Below are 13,701 nucleotides of genomic sequence, written 5' to 3'. Positions count from 1 at the left end.
TTTTTGGGGATACTTGGGTGGCTCAGTTGGTTAAGCATCTGACTCCTGATTTCGGCTTAGGTCATGATTTTACAGTTTGAGGGGTTGAGTGCCGCGTTGGGCTCCACACCGAAAGCATGGGGCCTGCTTGGGATTCTCTCTTTCCCTTTCTCTCTCTGCACCCCTCTCAAAATAAATGAACATGAAAAAAAAAAAAAAAAGAAATATCTTGGGGCTCCTGGGTGGCTCAGTCAGTTAAGTGTCCAACTCTTGGTTTCAGCTCAGGTCACGATCTCACAGTTTGTGAGCTCGAGTCCGACACTAGGCTCCGCACTGACAGTTTGGAGCCTGCTTGGAATCTTCTCCCTTTCTCTCTGTCCCTCCCTGCTCGTGCTCGTGCTCTCTCTCTCTTTCTCTCTCTCTCTCTCTCAAAATAAATAAATAAACTTAAAAAAATTCTTTTTAAATGAAATCTTTTTGGAAATCAGAGGTGAGATTCCAGTTTGCCTATGACAATATTGCTTTAGGGACAATCCTGATCTTAAGGATATGACAAGAAACATAACTGACATGGTGTATGTGCAGGACTGAAACGAATGGCCATGAGTTTCTCATAATGACCACACATGCAGGGTTTTAGTTAGTTAGCTTTAGTGGCAGAAAAAGGAGCAGCCAAGACTGGGCCAAGAATAATAATAATAATAGAAAAAAATAAAAGCAGGAAAGCAACAAAAAAAGCAGGAAGGCAACACAATACAGCTTTGCACTCCACCTACTGTCCCAGGGTTCTCTGGAGAAGTCTAGAGGAGAAGAAAAAAAGAGTCATGTGGAATAACCATCCTGAAATTAAAGTGGAACCTTTACTTTACAGAAATACATCAAGGACCACACAGTATATTATCACATGTAATAAGTTAACATGTTTATTGTACACAATTTCACATCTGAAGCAAATAACGCTCTTCTTGGGGAGGATAAACGGGCATAACATATGCACTTCAAAAATTATTTCCTTTAATACTGTAGATATTTTTTCATAAAAGAAAATACATAATCAACAAGCACTAATTTTTTGTTAAGAAACACTTGCAAAATTCAATCTTTTTTGGTTGATAAACGGGAGTCTTAGGGAAGCCTGCTGATGAAAGTCAGACTTTACACAATTGTCATGTTTAGAGTGCAGCAGTGACTGCTAGATGCATTATTTGACTGTGTATTGATGACAGGCAAACCAGGGTCCTGGTTACTGAAGTGCAACAGATTGAGAGGAGAGGACAGAGCCTCTTTTCTTCAGGTACAGGATTTACTTGAACACATCCTGAGTTTCTACTACTTTAATTACTTCCATGATATGCAAGAGAATCTCATTGTTCTAACGCTGGACCATATTTTTATAAGTTTACTTGCCACGGACATCAGAACATCTCCTGTGACAGAAATTCCCCCAGTGGTGCCTGGGATGGAGCCCCAGAGGTGGCACATGGGCAAATACATGTGTTGCTTGCTTGCTTATTTTTTATTTTATAAAAGTGCTTATTTATTTCTGAGAGTGTGAGCGGGGGAGGGGCAGAGAGAGAGAGGGAGACACAGAATCTGAAGCAGGCTTCAGGCTCTGAGCTGTCAGCACAGAGCCCGATGCGGGACTCGAACCCACGAATGGTGACATCATGACCTGAGCCAAAGTGGGACGCTTAACCAACTGAGCCACCCAGGCGCCTCTAGTGTTGCTTCTTTAATGTTTTTTTTTGAGAGAGTGAGAGGGCGAGAGACAGAGCATGAGTGGGGAAGGTGCAGAGAAAGAGGTAGATACAGAATCCGAAGAAGGCTCCAGGCTCTGAACTATCAGCACAGAGCCCAACGTGGGATTCAAACCCACGAACTGCGAGATCGTGACTCGAGCCAAAGCCGGACGCTTAACTGACTGAGACACCCAGGCACCCCACGTGGTGTTGCTTTGAAGAGCCAATGCTTTAAGACCGTATTCTCCCAATCATGAGATGTCAATGAGACCTCAAGACATTTCAGATATACCATACAATATAATATTTAACATATGTTAATGATAACACTTTCAGAAATGGAGCTAAGTACCATAAGCTGTCCATAGTCTCCTTACTTGCTAGAGGCAAGGAGAGACTGAAACTTGAAATGTCCTGCTGACCCACCTACTGAATGAACTTCACTCAGCTCCAAATGACACACAGGAAAATGCTTGTTTGATTAAAAGCACTAAGGAAGATAATATAAAAACTCAAAAAACAAAACAACTAACAATATGAAAGAAGACATGAGTGCTAGGTGCTATTTTTTACAAGGAAAAGCAGCCAGAAATCTTCAGGAATTTTAGGTGAGAGTGGATTCACAGACAAGTCCTTGAATGAAACAGCCAATCTGGCTTACTGTCTATCTTGCCAGGTGCCTAACCACTTTCAGAGGTAGAACTTAGTTCATCCCTTTGAATTCTTCCTTATATACAATGGATTTATGTGTCCCCTTTCTCTTATATATTCAAAACAGTAAAATCAGGATATCTTCAAACATATTCGTCTCTGCTGGCCATATGAACTCAAGACAAGTTCAGTTTATATTCAAAAGTACAGTGTGTGTGGAAAATACCAATAGCTATAATAAAAACAAATATGTCTGCCATCACATCTACTGCCAAGAATAGCCCTCCTCTTTCTTTGTGTAAAGAAAGTTACCGAATATGGTCACTGAATATGAACAGCAGAGAAAGGGGCACCTGGTTGGCTCAGTTGGTTAAGTGTCTGACTCTTGATTTCCTCTCAGGTCATGATCTCATGGTTCATGAGTTTGAGCCCTGCATTGGGCCTGCTTGGGATTCTCTCTCCCTCTCTCTCTGCCCCTCCCCTGCTTGTACTAGCTCTCAAAATAAATAAACATTAAATTTTCTTTTTTCAAAGAAAAAAATAAATTACAAAATGAGAGAGAACAGCTCTTTTTCTTTGATATTTTATACAAATGTGCTTGCTTTTCATGTTTATAAAACTTTTAGAAGCATATATGCCTCTTGCCTTATGCAGTGGGGGGGTTCAGCCACTGAACCACCCAGCCCTGACCTAATTATTATCCCAAATTCATTCATTCTTATAACATTTTCATATATTCTTATATTCTCCACACTCCTCCCCTCCATATGACAAGTACAGCATCATTACAGTAACTTCTAAATCCATTCAATACTTGGTATCAGCCCAGTTACCTTTTCAAAATACAGAATCTCCAGGTGGTGGAACCCAGAAATCTATTTTTAAAAAATCTTCACAGGTGATTCCTATGATCAGCCAGGTTTGTTAAACCCAATCCCAGATTATTATCTGGAAATGGTATGCATGTTCAAAGAGACAGGCAGACCTGCTCTGTATGTAACCTATTCTTTGTTGAAGAAAAACAAAGTAGAAAATCCTAACATCATTCAGTGTTTCCTACTTAAGCATAAGTATTCCTACAGAAGAACTGTAAGGGTCTTTCCTTTGTGTCTTAGTTTCAGATATAGTTTAAATTAAAAATAAACAATGAAAAAGTTTGCAGTTTTTTTTTTTTCCAGATTTATATTGTGTTCCATGTGCACTTTGGAAACATGGTAGCTTATGCAGTTGAGCGTAGTGTTTTATGTATGCCATTAAGTCAAATTGTTTAATCACGTTATCTAAATCATTAATATCCTTTCTGATTTGTCAGCTTGTTCCAAAAATTACTGAGAGAGGAATGTTAACATGTCTACTTAGGAAAATGGATTTGTCTCTTTCACTTTCTAGTTCTATTAATTTTTTTTTTCATATACATATATGTTAATATTTTACTTCTGAGGCGCCTGGATGGCTCAGTCAGTTAAGCATCCAACTTTGGCTCGGGTCATTATCTTACGGTTCGTGAGTTCGAGCCCTGTCAGGCTCTGTGTTGACAGCTTGGAGCGTTGAGCCTGCTTTGGATTCTGTCTCCCTCTCTCTCTTCCCCTCTCCTGTTCACACACTGTCTCTTTAAGATAAACATTTAAAAACAATTAAAAAAAATAAATTAAAAATATGATTTTATTTTTAAGTAATCTCTATACCCAATGTGGGGCTAGAAGTAACAACCCCGAGATTAAGAGTCACATGTTCCTCTGACTGAGCCAGCCAGGTGCCCTTGTTTTATAAAATTTTTATCTATTTATATTCTTAAATGTTTATTTATTTTGAAAGCAAGAGCGGGGGAGGGGCAGAGAGCCCGATGCAGGGCTTGAACTCACAAAACTGTGAGATCATGACCTGAACTGAAGTCGGATACTCAAATGACTGAGCCACCCAGGAGCCCCTATACTTTATTTATTTTAATTTTTTTAACGTTTATTTTTGACACAGAGAGACAGAGCGCAAATGGGGGATGGGCAGAGAGAGGGAGACACAATCTGAAGCATGCTCCAGGCCCCAAGCTGTCAGCAAAGAGCCCTGATGCAGGGCTCGAACCCACAAACCGCAAGATTGTGACCTGAGCCAAAGTAATGTAACCAACTGAGCCACCCAGGCACCCTGAGCCCCTATACTTTAACGCCATGTTATTGGATATATAGAAATTTAGAGTTATATCTTTCTATTAAAATACCCTTTTATCATTATGAAATTCCCTGTGTCAATCTAATGAAACTTTTGCCTTGATTTTGTTTTTCTATCTAGTTTGACAATTGTTGTCCTTTAGAGTGTTTAATCCATTTATATTTAATGCGCTTTTTAAATGTTTTTAAATTTATTTTGAGAGAGAGCATGAGCGAGCAGAGGGGCAGAGAAAAAGGGAGACAGAGGATCCCAAGTAGGCTCCGCACTGATAGTGTGGAGCCAGATGTGAGGCTCCATCCCACAAACTGTGAGATCATGGCTAGAGTCAAAATCAAGTCCAGCATATACATAAGTACACAAAAGAAAACAATTCTCCCTAAACCTATGTTCCTATAAAAATGCATTATTTCCCACATGAAAATCAGTCTGAAACTACTCAAGGATATATTTCCTCGATATTTGGAGCAGTAATACATGTTAAAGTGAGTGGATTTGGATTACCCAAACAATACTTTCTACTCCCATATTCTTTTTAAAAACAATTTTTTTAAATGTTTATTTATTTTTGAGAGAGAGAGAGAGAGAGAGAGAGACAGAGCACGAGCAGGGGAGGAGCAGAGAGAGACAGGAAGACACAGAATCTGAAACAGGCTCCAGGCTCTGAGCTGTCAGCACAGAGCCCGACGCAGGGCTCGAACTCACAAACCGTGAGATCATGACCTGAGCCGAAGCCAGACGCTCAACCGACTGAGCCACCCAGGCGCCCCTACTCCCATATTCTTTTAAGCATACCACCCACCCCTGTTTGCCATGAGTAAAAAACCTTGTGCAAAATGAGTTACAGACCAAATTTAATGATGACCTAAATTCATCAGATGTAAATTTTTCAGGTGTAGAATGTATGCATAAATCCATGATGTCTGCAGCTGACAGATCTAATGAAGCCACTACTCTCTGTAGCATTCTTGGATTCAGTGATTCAGGTTTCTTACTATGACAGGAAGAAAATTCAATTGCATTGCTTACAAAACTGCAATAGAAAGAGAAACTGACAGATGAAAAAATCATACAAAAAAAGTATATTCAAGAATCTAGAAATCATCTCTTTAGAATTTTTTAATGATGAAAATTTAATGATTAAAAAAAAGCCTGGGTGGTTTAGTCAGCTAAGCATCCGACTGTGCGGAGCCTGCTTGGGATTCTCACTCTTTCCTGTCTCTGCCCCTCCCCCACTTGCACTTTTTCTCTCTCTCTCTCCCTCAAAATAAATAAATTAAGAAATACAGACTTGGAGTCACATTTGTATACTCCATTGTTTCTGTTTAAACTAGTTATGGAATTAAAAATGGCCTTATGGTTCCATTCTGTTTTCCATGAGAGCCCAAACAAGGTAGTTTCCCTTTGTTTGCCAGAACACTGGGTATAGGATGCTGGCTATAGTTTTATGATTGTGTGTCCTAAAGAAAACACCTTTTTCTTTGAGTCATGTAGCCCACTAGGAAAGTATGTCAGAGTTGGAGATCTTGGTGTTTTTTGGAGGTAGTGGAGGTTGGGAGAAGAAGATAACCAATCAAATTAGTTTGGAATTTCTGGTTTCAGGAGTACCCTGACACTATGCCCTGGTATTTAAACTACCTGCTCCCTCACTCAAGCCGTAGCACGTCATACTTCATAGGCTTCTTCTTCCTTTTTTTAAATGTTTATTTATTTATTTTGAGGGGGGAGGGGCAGAGAGAGAGGGAAAGAGAGAGAATCCCAAGCAGGCTTCATGTTGTCTGCACTGTCTGCACAGAGTCCGATGAAGGGGTCAGTCTCATAAACCATGAGATCATGACCTGAGCAGAAACTGAGAGTTGGGCTCAAATGACTGAGCCACCCAGACACCCCTAGACTTGTTCCTTATACCATGTATTATGCAGAGTTCTATTACTTTCTTTCTTCAACCCTCAGATTTTTCCTGATCAATATTAATTCAGGTTTTTTAGTTCCAGTTTAGTTGTTCCAGATGAATTTCTGGGGTGATTTTTTAATAAACATGTAATATTTTTTTAAGTTTATTTTTTATTTTGAGAGAGAGAGAGAGAGAGAGAGAGAGAGCAAGAGAGGATTCCAAGCAGGCTCCCCGCTGTCAGCATGGAGCCCAACACAGGGCTCGAACTCACGAAGTGTGAGATCGTTACCTGGGCTGAACTCAAGAGTTGGACGCTTAACTGATTGAGCCACCCAGGTACCCCCAAATGTATATTATTATTAAAAATTACTTAACACTTTTCATCTTCAGATGAAGTATTCATTAACTATTAGCTGTAGTTATACATTACACCTACATTACTTGCTAAAGATAAGGATAAAACAGGGTTAAACAAAAAGCCATAGGTCAAAGATAATGTTCGTTATCAGAAATCTGAATCTGATTTATAACCAATTCTTTTTTTTTTTTTAAGAGAGAGAGAGAGCAAGAACGCTAGCAGGTGAAATGGTCAGAGAGAGAATCTTTTTTTAAATTAAAAAAAGATGTTTATTTACTTACTTAGAGAGAGAATGAGCAAGCAGAGGAGGGGCAGAGAGAGAGAGGGAGAGGAAGAATCCCAAGCAGGCTCTGTGCTGACAGCACAGAGCCCGATGTCGGGCTCAATCTCACAAATTGTAAGATCATGACCGGAGCCGAAATCAAGAGTTGGACACTTAACCAACTGAGCCACCCAGGTGTTCTGAGAGAGACAGAGAGAATCTCAGGCAGGTTCCATGTTTAGGAGCCCAACATAGGTCCTGGGATCGTGACCTGAGCCTAAATCAAGAGTCAGATGCTCTACCAACTGAGCCACTCAGGTGCCCCTGACTTATAACCAAATTTTTTAAAGTTTATTTATTTTTGAGAGAGAGAGAGAGAGAGAGAGAGAGAGAGAGAGAGAGAGAGACTGGCAGAGAGAGGGAGACTGAGAATCCCAAGCAAGCTCTGCACCATCAGTGCAGAGCCCAATGAGGGGCTCGAACTCATGTACCGTGAAATCATGACCTGAGCCAAAATCAAGTCTGATGCTCAACCTACTGAGCCACCCAGGCACCCCTATAACCAATTCTGAATTACCCATGTTGGAAGGTAAAGTAAGGCACAGGCAACTGGAGTCAGTGAAAACTTAGTTTTCAATACAGCCTTCACTACCCTCTCCCCTTCATTAGGCTTGTTTATAGTAAGTAACAAAATTATCGGGTCTTAGTTCCACCTCTATTTCTTGTACCTTATTAAGTTTTATTTTTTTAAAAAATTTTTTTTTTCAACGTTTATTTATTTTTGGGACAGAGAGAGACAGAGCATTAATGGGGGAGGGGTAGAGAGAGAGGAAGACATAGAATCGGAAATAGGCTCCAGGCTCTGAGCCATCAGCCCAGAGCCTGACGCGGGGCTCAAACTCACAGACCGCGAGATCGTGACCTGGCTGAAGCCGGACGCTTAACCGACTGCGCCACCCAGGCGCCCCCCTTATTAAGTTTTAAAATGTTTAAAGTGTATAAAGTTTTCCCATTTTACCCATAAATCCTTTATAATAACCAGCTTTTTGTCAACAATTTAAAAATCTATAGTTTTATGCAACAAGATACACACTCCATTATCAAGAAGTATCAATTATGGGCGCCTGGGTGGCTCAGTCAGTTAAGCATCTGACTTTAGCTCAGGCCATGATCTCACGGTTTGTGAGTTCAAGTCCTGCATCAGGTGGGCATGAGCCCTGCTTCCAGTGAGCCCCAGTTTTCTCTCTCCCTCCCTCTTTCTCCCTGCCCCTTGTGGGATTCTCTCTCTGCCCCTCATTCACTTACACCATCTCTCAAAAAAAAAAAAAAAAAAAGTATTAATTATCCTTTTTTAAGTTTAAGCATGACTTGCATGACTTGCCTTACATATATTGTGATCAGTTATTTTTATAATCTAATAGTTCTGGGATTTTTTTTTTTTTTTTAATGCTCATTGAGTTTGAAACAGATCTTGTGTTTATACAAGCATTTTAACAGCATCAAAACCTTGTAAATGGAGAACATTAATTTATGGTACTTACACTACTGCACTTACTCATTTTTGCCTTCTAAAAGAGGATTATTATTGGATTTAAAGAACTGTTTTAGAAAACTACAACAAAATTACAGAAAGCAAAATCTGCCACTACTGAACAAAGCAGGCTTTGTCTAGAGCAGGCCCATAACTTCCCTTGGAAATACTGCAAGGTTCTGACCTTCAGGAAATAGAATTGGGCAAAGCACTGGAGAAGATAGGGAGAAAGTCTCTCTCTGCACCTGCAGGTACAGTTAGGTCTGGGATTCCAACTCTGGTAAAATAGTTTTCTGGCCATGACTGAATCAAAATGTGTATACTTTTTGATAAAAATTCCAAGTTGAGAGGAAGGTTTTATAGTGAGGTGCCAGAAAATATAGATTCTCTCATGGAAAAAAGGCTTAAACTTTCCCAAGTTTTCCTGCAGGGAGAAAAAGGGGCTGTTGAGAAAATCCACTGGAGCAGAGAGAAGGGTCAATAATTTGTGGTTGGCAGGTCACATTCGATAACAGAAAACCCTATTATAAGGAGTCCATGTCAGACTCCTATTCTACTGCTTCCTCCTTGTTCCTGACTACATGTGGAAAGTGTGCCTGTTCCTTCTTTCCCGGAGGAAACCATTTATTGTTACACCTCGGTAAGTATGAAAAAATGTCTCTGATAACTCTCATGACCAAATAATGCCAAGTTTTTCTTCAAAGGGTTACGAAGTAGTTTATTCTTAATTAACCCATCTATTATTTATTCCTATGTTAATATTGTTATATACCTACATTAAATTTTATCCATCCAACATTCTCCTTACTGATTTTACCCTATATTTCTAAATCACCTTGCCCCAAATTACTCCATCATCATGGGCTTGAGAACCCGTAACTATGAATTTTAGAGCAAAATGAATCAAAAGGTGATGGAAAACGAATGTAGGAAAGAGGAAAATATTATAATACGGTACCTTTTAAAGCAATATATTCCTATGTAAAAGTTAAAAAAAAAGAGGCTAATTTTTGAATGAAAAATATATGAAGGGTCAAAAAGGAAAAAACAAAAACACAAACCTAGAGATAAGAGAATAGAAAGGCAGAGAGAAAGAAAATTCCAGACTAAATGGTAGAGTACAGTTTATTAAAATTATTTGGTCCCTTACCCAAGGGATACAGGAGTACTGATGCATGGGGGCACTTGTATCCCAATGTTTATAGCAGCACTCTCAACAATAGCCAAATTATGGAAAGAGCCTAAATGTCCATCAACTGATGAATGGATTAAAAAATTGTGGTTTATACACACAATGGAGTACTACGTGGCAATGAGAAAGAATGAAATATGGCCCTTTGTAGCAACATGGATGGAACTGGAGAGTGTTATGCTAAGTGAAATAAGCCATACAGAGAAAGACAGATACCATATGGTTTCACTCTTATGTGGATCCTGAGAAACTTAACAGAAACCCATGGGGGAGGGGAAGGAAAAAAAAAAGGAAAAAGAAGAAAAAAAAAAAAAAGAGGTTAGAGTGGAAGAGAGCCAAAGCATAAGAGACTCTTAAAAACTGTGAACAAACTGAGGGTTGATGGGTGTGGGAGGGAGGGGAGGGTGGGTGATGGGTATTGAGGAGGGCACCTTTTGGGATGATCATTGGGTGTTGTATGGAAACCAATTTGACAATAAACTTCATATATTGAAAAAAAAATAAAATTATTTGGTCTTGTGCCTAATTTAAGGACATGTGCTAATAATTAGCTGGCTGCTTTAATCTGATACACAGTAAAGGATTTTAGTGAAGACAGAAAGAGCTTTTATGTTGATCAAGAACTACAAAGTATTACTACTTGAACATTTTCTCTGAGTAAATATACAGGCTTCTCCTATGGACATATTTCACTTGAGGAAAAAAAATTTTATACGAACTACTGAGGATAATTGCTTATTCCCCTGAATGGACACTACAGCATAAACTCCTACTCTGGATTTAAATAATTGATTAACTCACCAATTGTTAGAGAGGTCCTATGGTAAAACTCTAGATGGATACTGGCATAACACCTTATCTACGTGCATATGATTCCCCATGCAAAGGTTATTTATTTGAAAGCAGACTCTTCTTAATTAACAGCTCTGGACATCCAACATAAGCTATGGTCAACTAAGAAAGAAATACATCTTATCTGTTTTTTTGTTTTGTTTTTATTTAAAGATTTTATTTTTAAGTAATCTCTATACCCAACATGGGGCTCAAATCAACAACCCAAAGATCAAGAGTTGCATGTCCCACTGACTGAGCTAGCCAGATGCCCTAAGAATATATATTATCTTAAATTTATAAATATCTTGGATTTTTTCTTTTAATATTTAAATTCTCAGCTAGAAAGTAAACTTCTCAAGGGCATAGACATGATTTATATCTATCAGCATCCACTAAAACATTTACAGTACCTTAAATAATAAGAAATATATTCAATATACCCAGTAATTAATTTTGTCTCACTTAGCTTGCTAAACTTAGAACCATCAGTTTTATTAATTTTTTTAAGTAAACTCTACCCCCAACATGGGGCTCGAACTCATGACCCCAAGATCAAGAGTTGCCTACTCTACCAACTGAGCCAGCCAGGTGCCCCAATACCATCAATTTTAAAGCTTAAAACGAATTACTATATTATAGGCCTAGAACTGTAAACAAATGATTTAAATCTTAATTTACTTTGTACATTTATCCTTCCAAAGAATCTGATAAGACTTTCCACACACTCATCCACTGAAATGCGTCTTAAATTTCATGAAGAAACAGTTATGTTTGGTAAAAGCTTTTAAAGCTAAGATATAGTGGGGTGTCCAGGTGGCTTGAGCATTCAACTCTTGATTTTGGCTCAGGTCATGATCCCATGGTCATGAGATCAAGCCCTGCCTCCGGCTCCGTGCTGAGCATGGAGCCTGCCTAAGATTTTTGCTCTTTCAAAAATAAAAAATAAAATTCTCTCTCTCTCTCTGTATCTCTGCCCCACTCTCTTGCTCATGCGTGCACTCTCTCTCTAAAAATAAAATAAATCTAGGGGCACCTAGGTGGCTCAGTTGGTTAAGCGTCTGACTTCAGCTCAGGTCATGATCTCACAGTTTGTGAGTTTGAGCCCTGCATCGGGCCCTGTGCTGACAGCTCAGAGCATGGAGCCTGCTTCAGATTCTGCGTCTCCCTCTTTCTCACTGCTCCCCACACCTCCCCCAACCCCCCACCCCGCTCATGCTCTGTCTCTCTCTCTCAAAAGTCAATAAATATTAAAAAAACAATAATAAAAAATCTTGGGGTGCCAATGTGGCTCAGTTGGTTAAGCGTCTGACTCTTGATTTTGGCTTAGGTCATGATCTTGCAGTTTTGTGATCTCTGGCAGTGTGGACCCTGCTTCGGATTCTCTGTCTCCTCTTCTCTCTGCCCCTACCTCACTTGCACTGTCTCTGTCTCTCTCAAAATAAATAAATAAACTTTTTAAAAAAGTGCAAAAAAATAAATTTAATAAAAGAAATCTTGGGGCGTCTGGGTGGTCAGTTGATTGTCTGATGTTGGCTCAGATCATGATCTTGCAGTTCATGAGTTCCAGCCCCATGTCGGTCTCTCTGCTGTCAGCGCAGAGCCCACTTTAGATCCTCTGTCTGTCTCTTTCTCTCTCTCTCTGCACCTGCCCCTCGTGCTTTCTCTAAAAAATAAACATTAAAAAAATAAATAAATAAAAGGGGCGCAGTCAGTTAAGCATCCGACTCTTGATCTCAGCTCACAGTTTGGGAGTTTGAGTCCCACATTGGGCTCTGTGCTGATGGCACGGAGCTTGCTTGGGATTCTGCCTCTCCTTCTCTCTGCCTCTCCCCTGCTTGTGCTCTTTCTCTCTCTTGCAAAATAAACAAATAAACTTAAAAATTTTTAAATAAATAAAATAAATCTGAAAAAAAAGAATTCTTAAAAAATAAAATAAAATAAAATAAAATAAAATAAAATAAAATAAAGCAATGGCGTAGTTCTCAAAGGTGTCAATGTTGACCCTTCATGACCTGGCCCTGATTTACTCAAATAGAATAAATCCTGAATTATAAGAAATATACTATAGTCTCCATTAAAATAGCTTACAGCCACCTATGAATTATCTAGGAAATAGAAAATAAAACCCAAAAATTAAATCTAGAGAGAACAGGGGCACCTGAGTGGCTTAGTTGGTTGAACACCTGACTCTTGATTTCAGCTCAGGTCATGATCCCATGATCTCTGCTTGAGATTCTCTCTTCCTCTGTCCCTCTGCCCTGCTTGTGCTCACTCTCTTAAAAAAAAAAAAAAAAAAAAAAATCTAGAGAGAATATAAAAATCTTAGGTACCTGAGTGATTTCTAGTTCTGCTTTTAGGACTATTGGTAGACAGAAAAATTGATGAATTTGAGGCTCACTTTTTATCAAACAAAAATATCAAACTTTATCTACTTAGATGAAATATTTTTGTATATAGATGTTAGATGGGCATTCTTCCTAAGTAAGTTATATCCTATCAGTAATTTATATCTCTTTGCCTATTTCTTGGTTTTCAAATACCATTCATTTCCATCTCATAGATAAATGCCTAGCATTGTTTAGATCCTTATCCTTATTAATGAAGAACTACAGGAGAAGTTAGTGACCCAAAAGTGAATTTATCAATTTCAGGAGAGTGGTTACCTCTGGGACCAAAGAAACAAAATGTCATCACAAGGGAATGCGGGCATGGGCATAGAGAGAGGGGTGGAGCGGGATATCTCTGTTTTTAATTTCATTTCTTTTTTTTTTTTTTTTAATTTTTTTTTTCTTTTTTTTCCAACATTTATTTATTTTTGGGACAGAGAGAGACAGAGCATGAACGGGCGAGGGGCAGAGATAGAGGGAGACACAGAATCGGAAACAGGCTCCAGGCTCTGAGCCATCAGCCCAGAGCCTGACGCGGGGCTCGAACTCACGGACCGCGAGATCGTGACCTGGCTGAAGTCGGACGCTCAACCGACTGCGCCACCCAGGCGCCCCTTTTTAATTTCATTTCTTAAGCTGGGCAGTGGCCCAAAGGATCCTTTATATTTTTGTGTATTTTTTGTCTGTGCTTTTTTCTATTTATGAAAAATT

General features: G+C 39.2%; 1 protein-coding gene across 9 annotated transcripts in view; it reads right to left on the bottom strand.

Annotated features, from left to right (window-relative positions):
* The window catches only part of PHACTR4 (phosphatase and actin regulator 4), a 101,364-nt gene that overhangs the window by 28,284 nt on the left and 59,379 nt on the right, over positions 1 to 13,701 (bottom strand). Inside the window, exon 3 of one of the 9 annotated variants that reach the window (XM_086716185.1) lies at positions 756 to 779. The exons of 5 other annotated variants lie outside the window; for them this stretch is intronic. In XM_086716185.1, the coding sequence (XP_086572311.1) occupies positions 756 to 779 (24 nt within the window). Of the gene's footprint in view, positions 1 to 751; positions 820 to 13,701 lie in introns of all 9 variants that reach the window. 3 more of the 9 variants (XM_086716191.1, XM_086716188.1, XM_086716189.1) reach the window with 3 other exon arrangements.

This window comes from Puma concolor, chromosome C1 (assembly GCF_028749965.1).
Source record: "Puma concolor isolate L17-30 chromosome C1, mPumCon1.1.hap2, whole genome shotgun sequence".
Taxonomy (NCBI): Eukaryota; Metazoa; Chordata; class Mammalia; order Carnivora; family Felidae; genus Puma; species Puma concolor.
The sequence above is the reverse complement of the archived record's forward strand: the minus strand, read 5'-3'. Positions and strand labels throughout refer to the sequence as shown.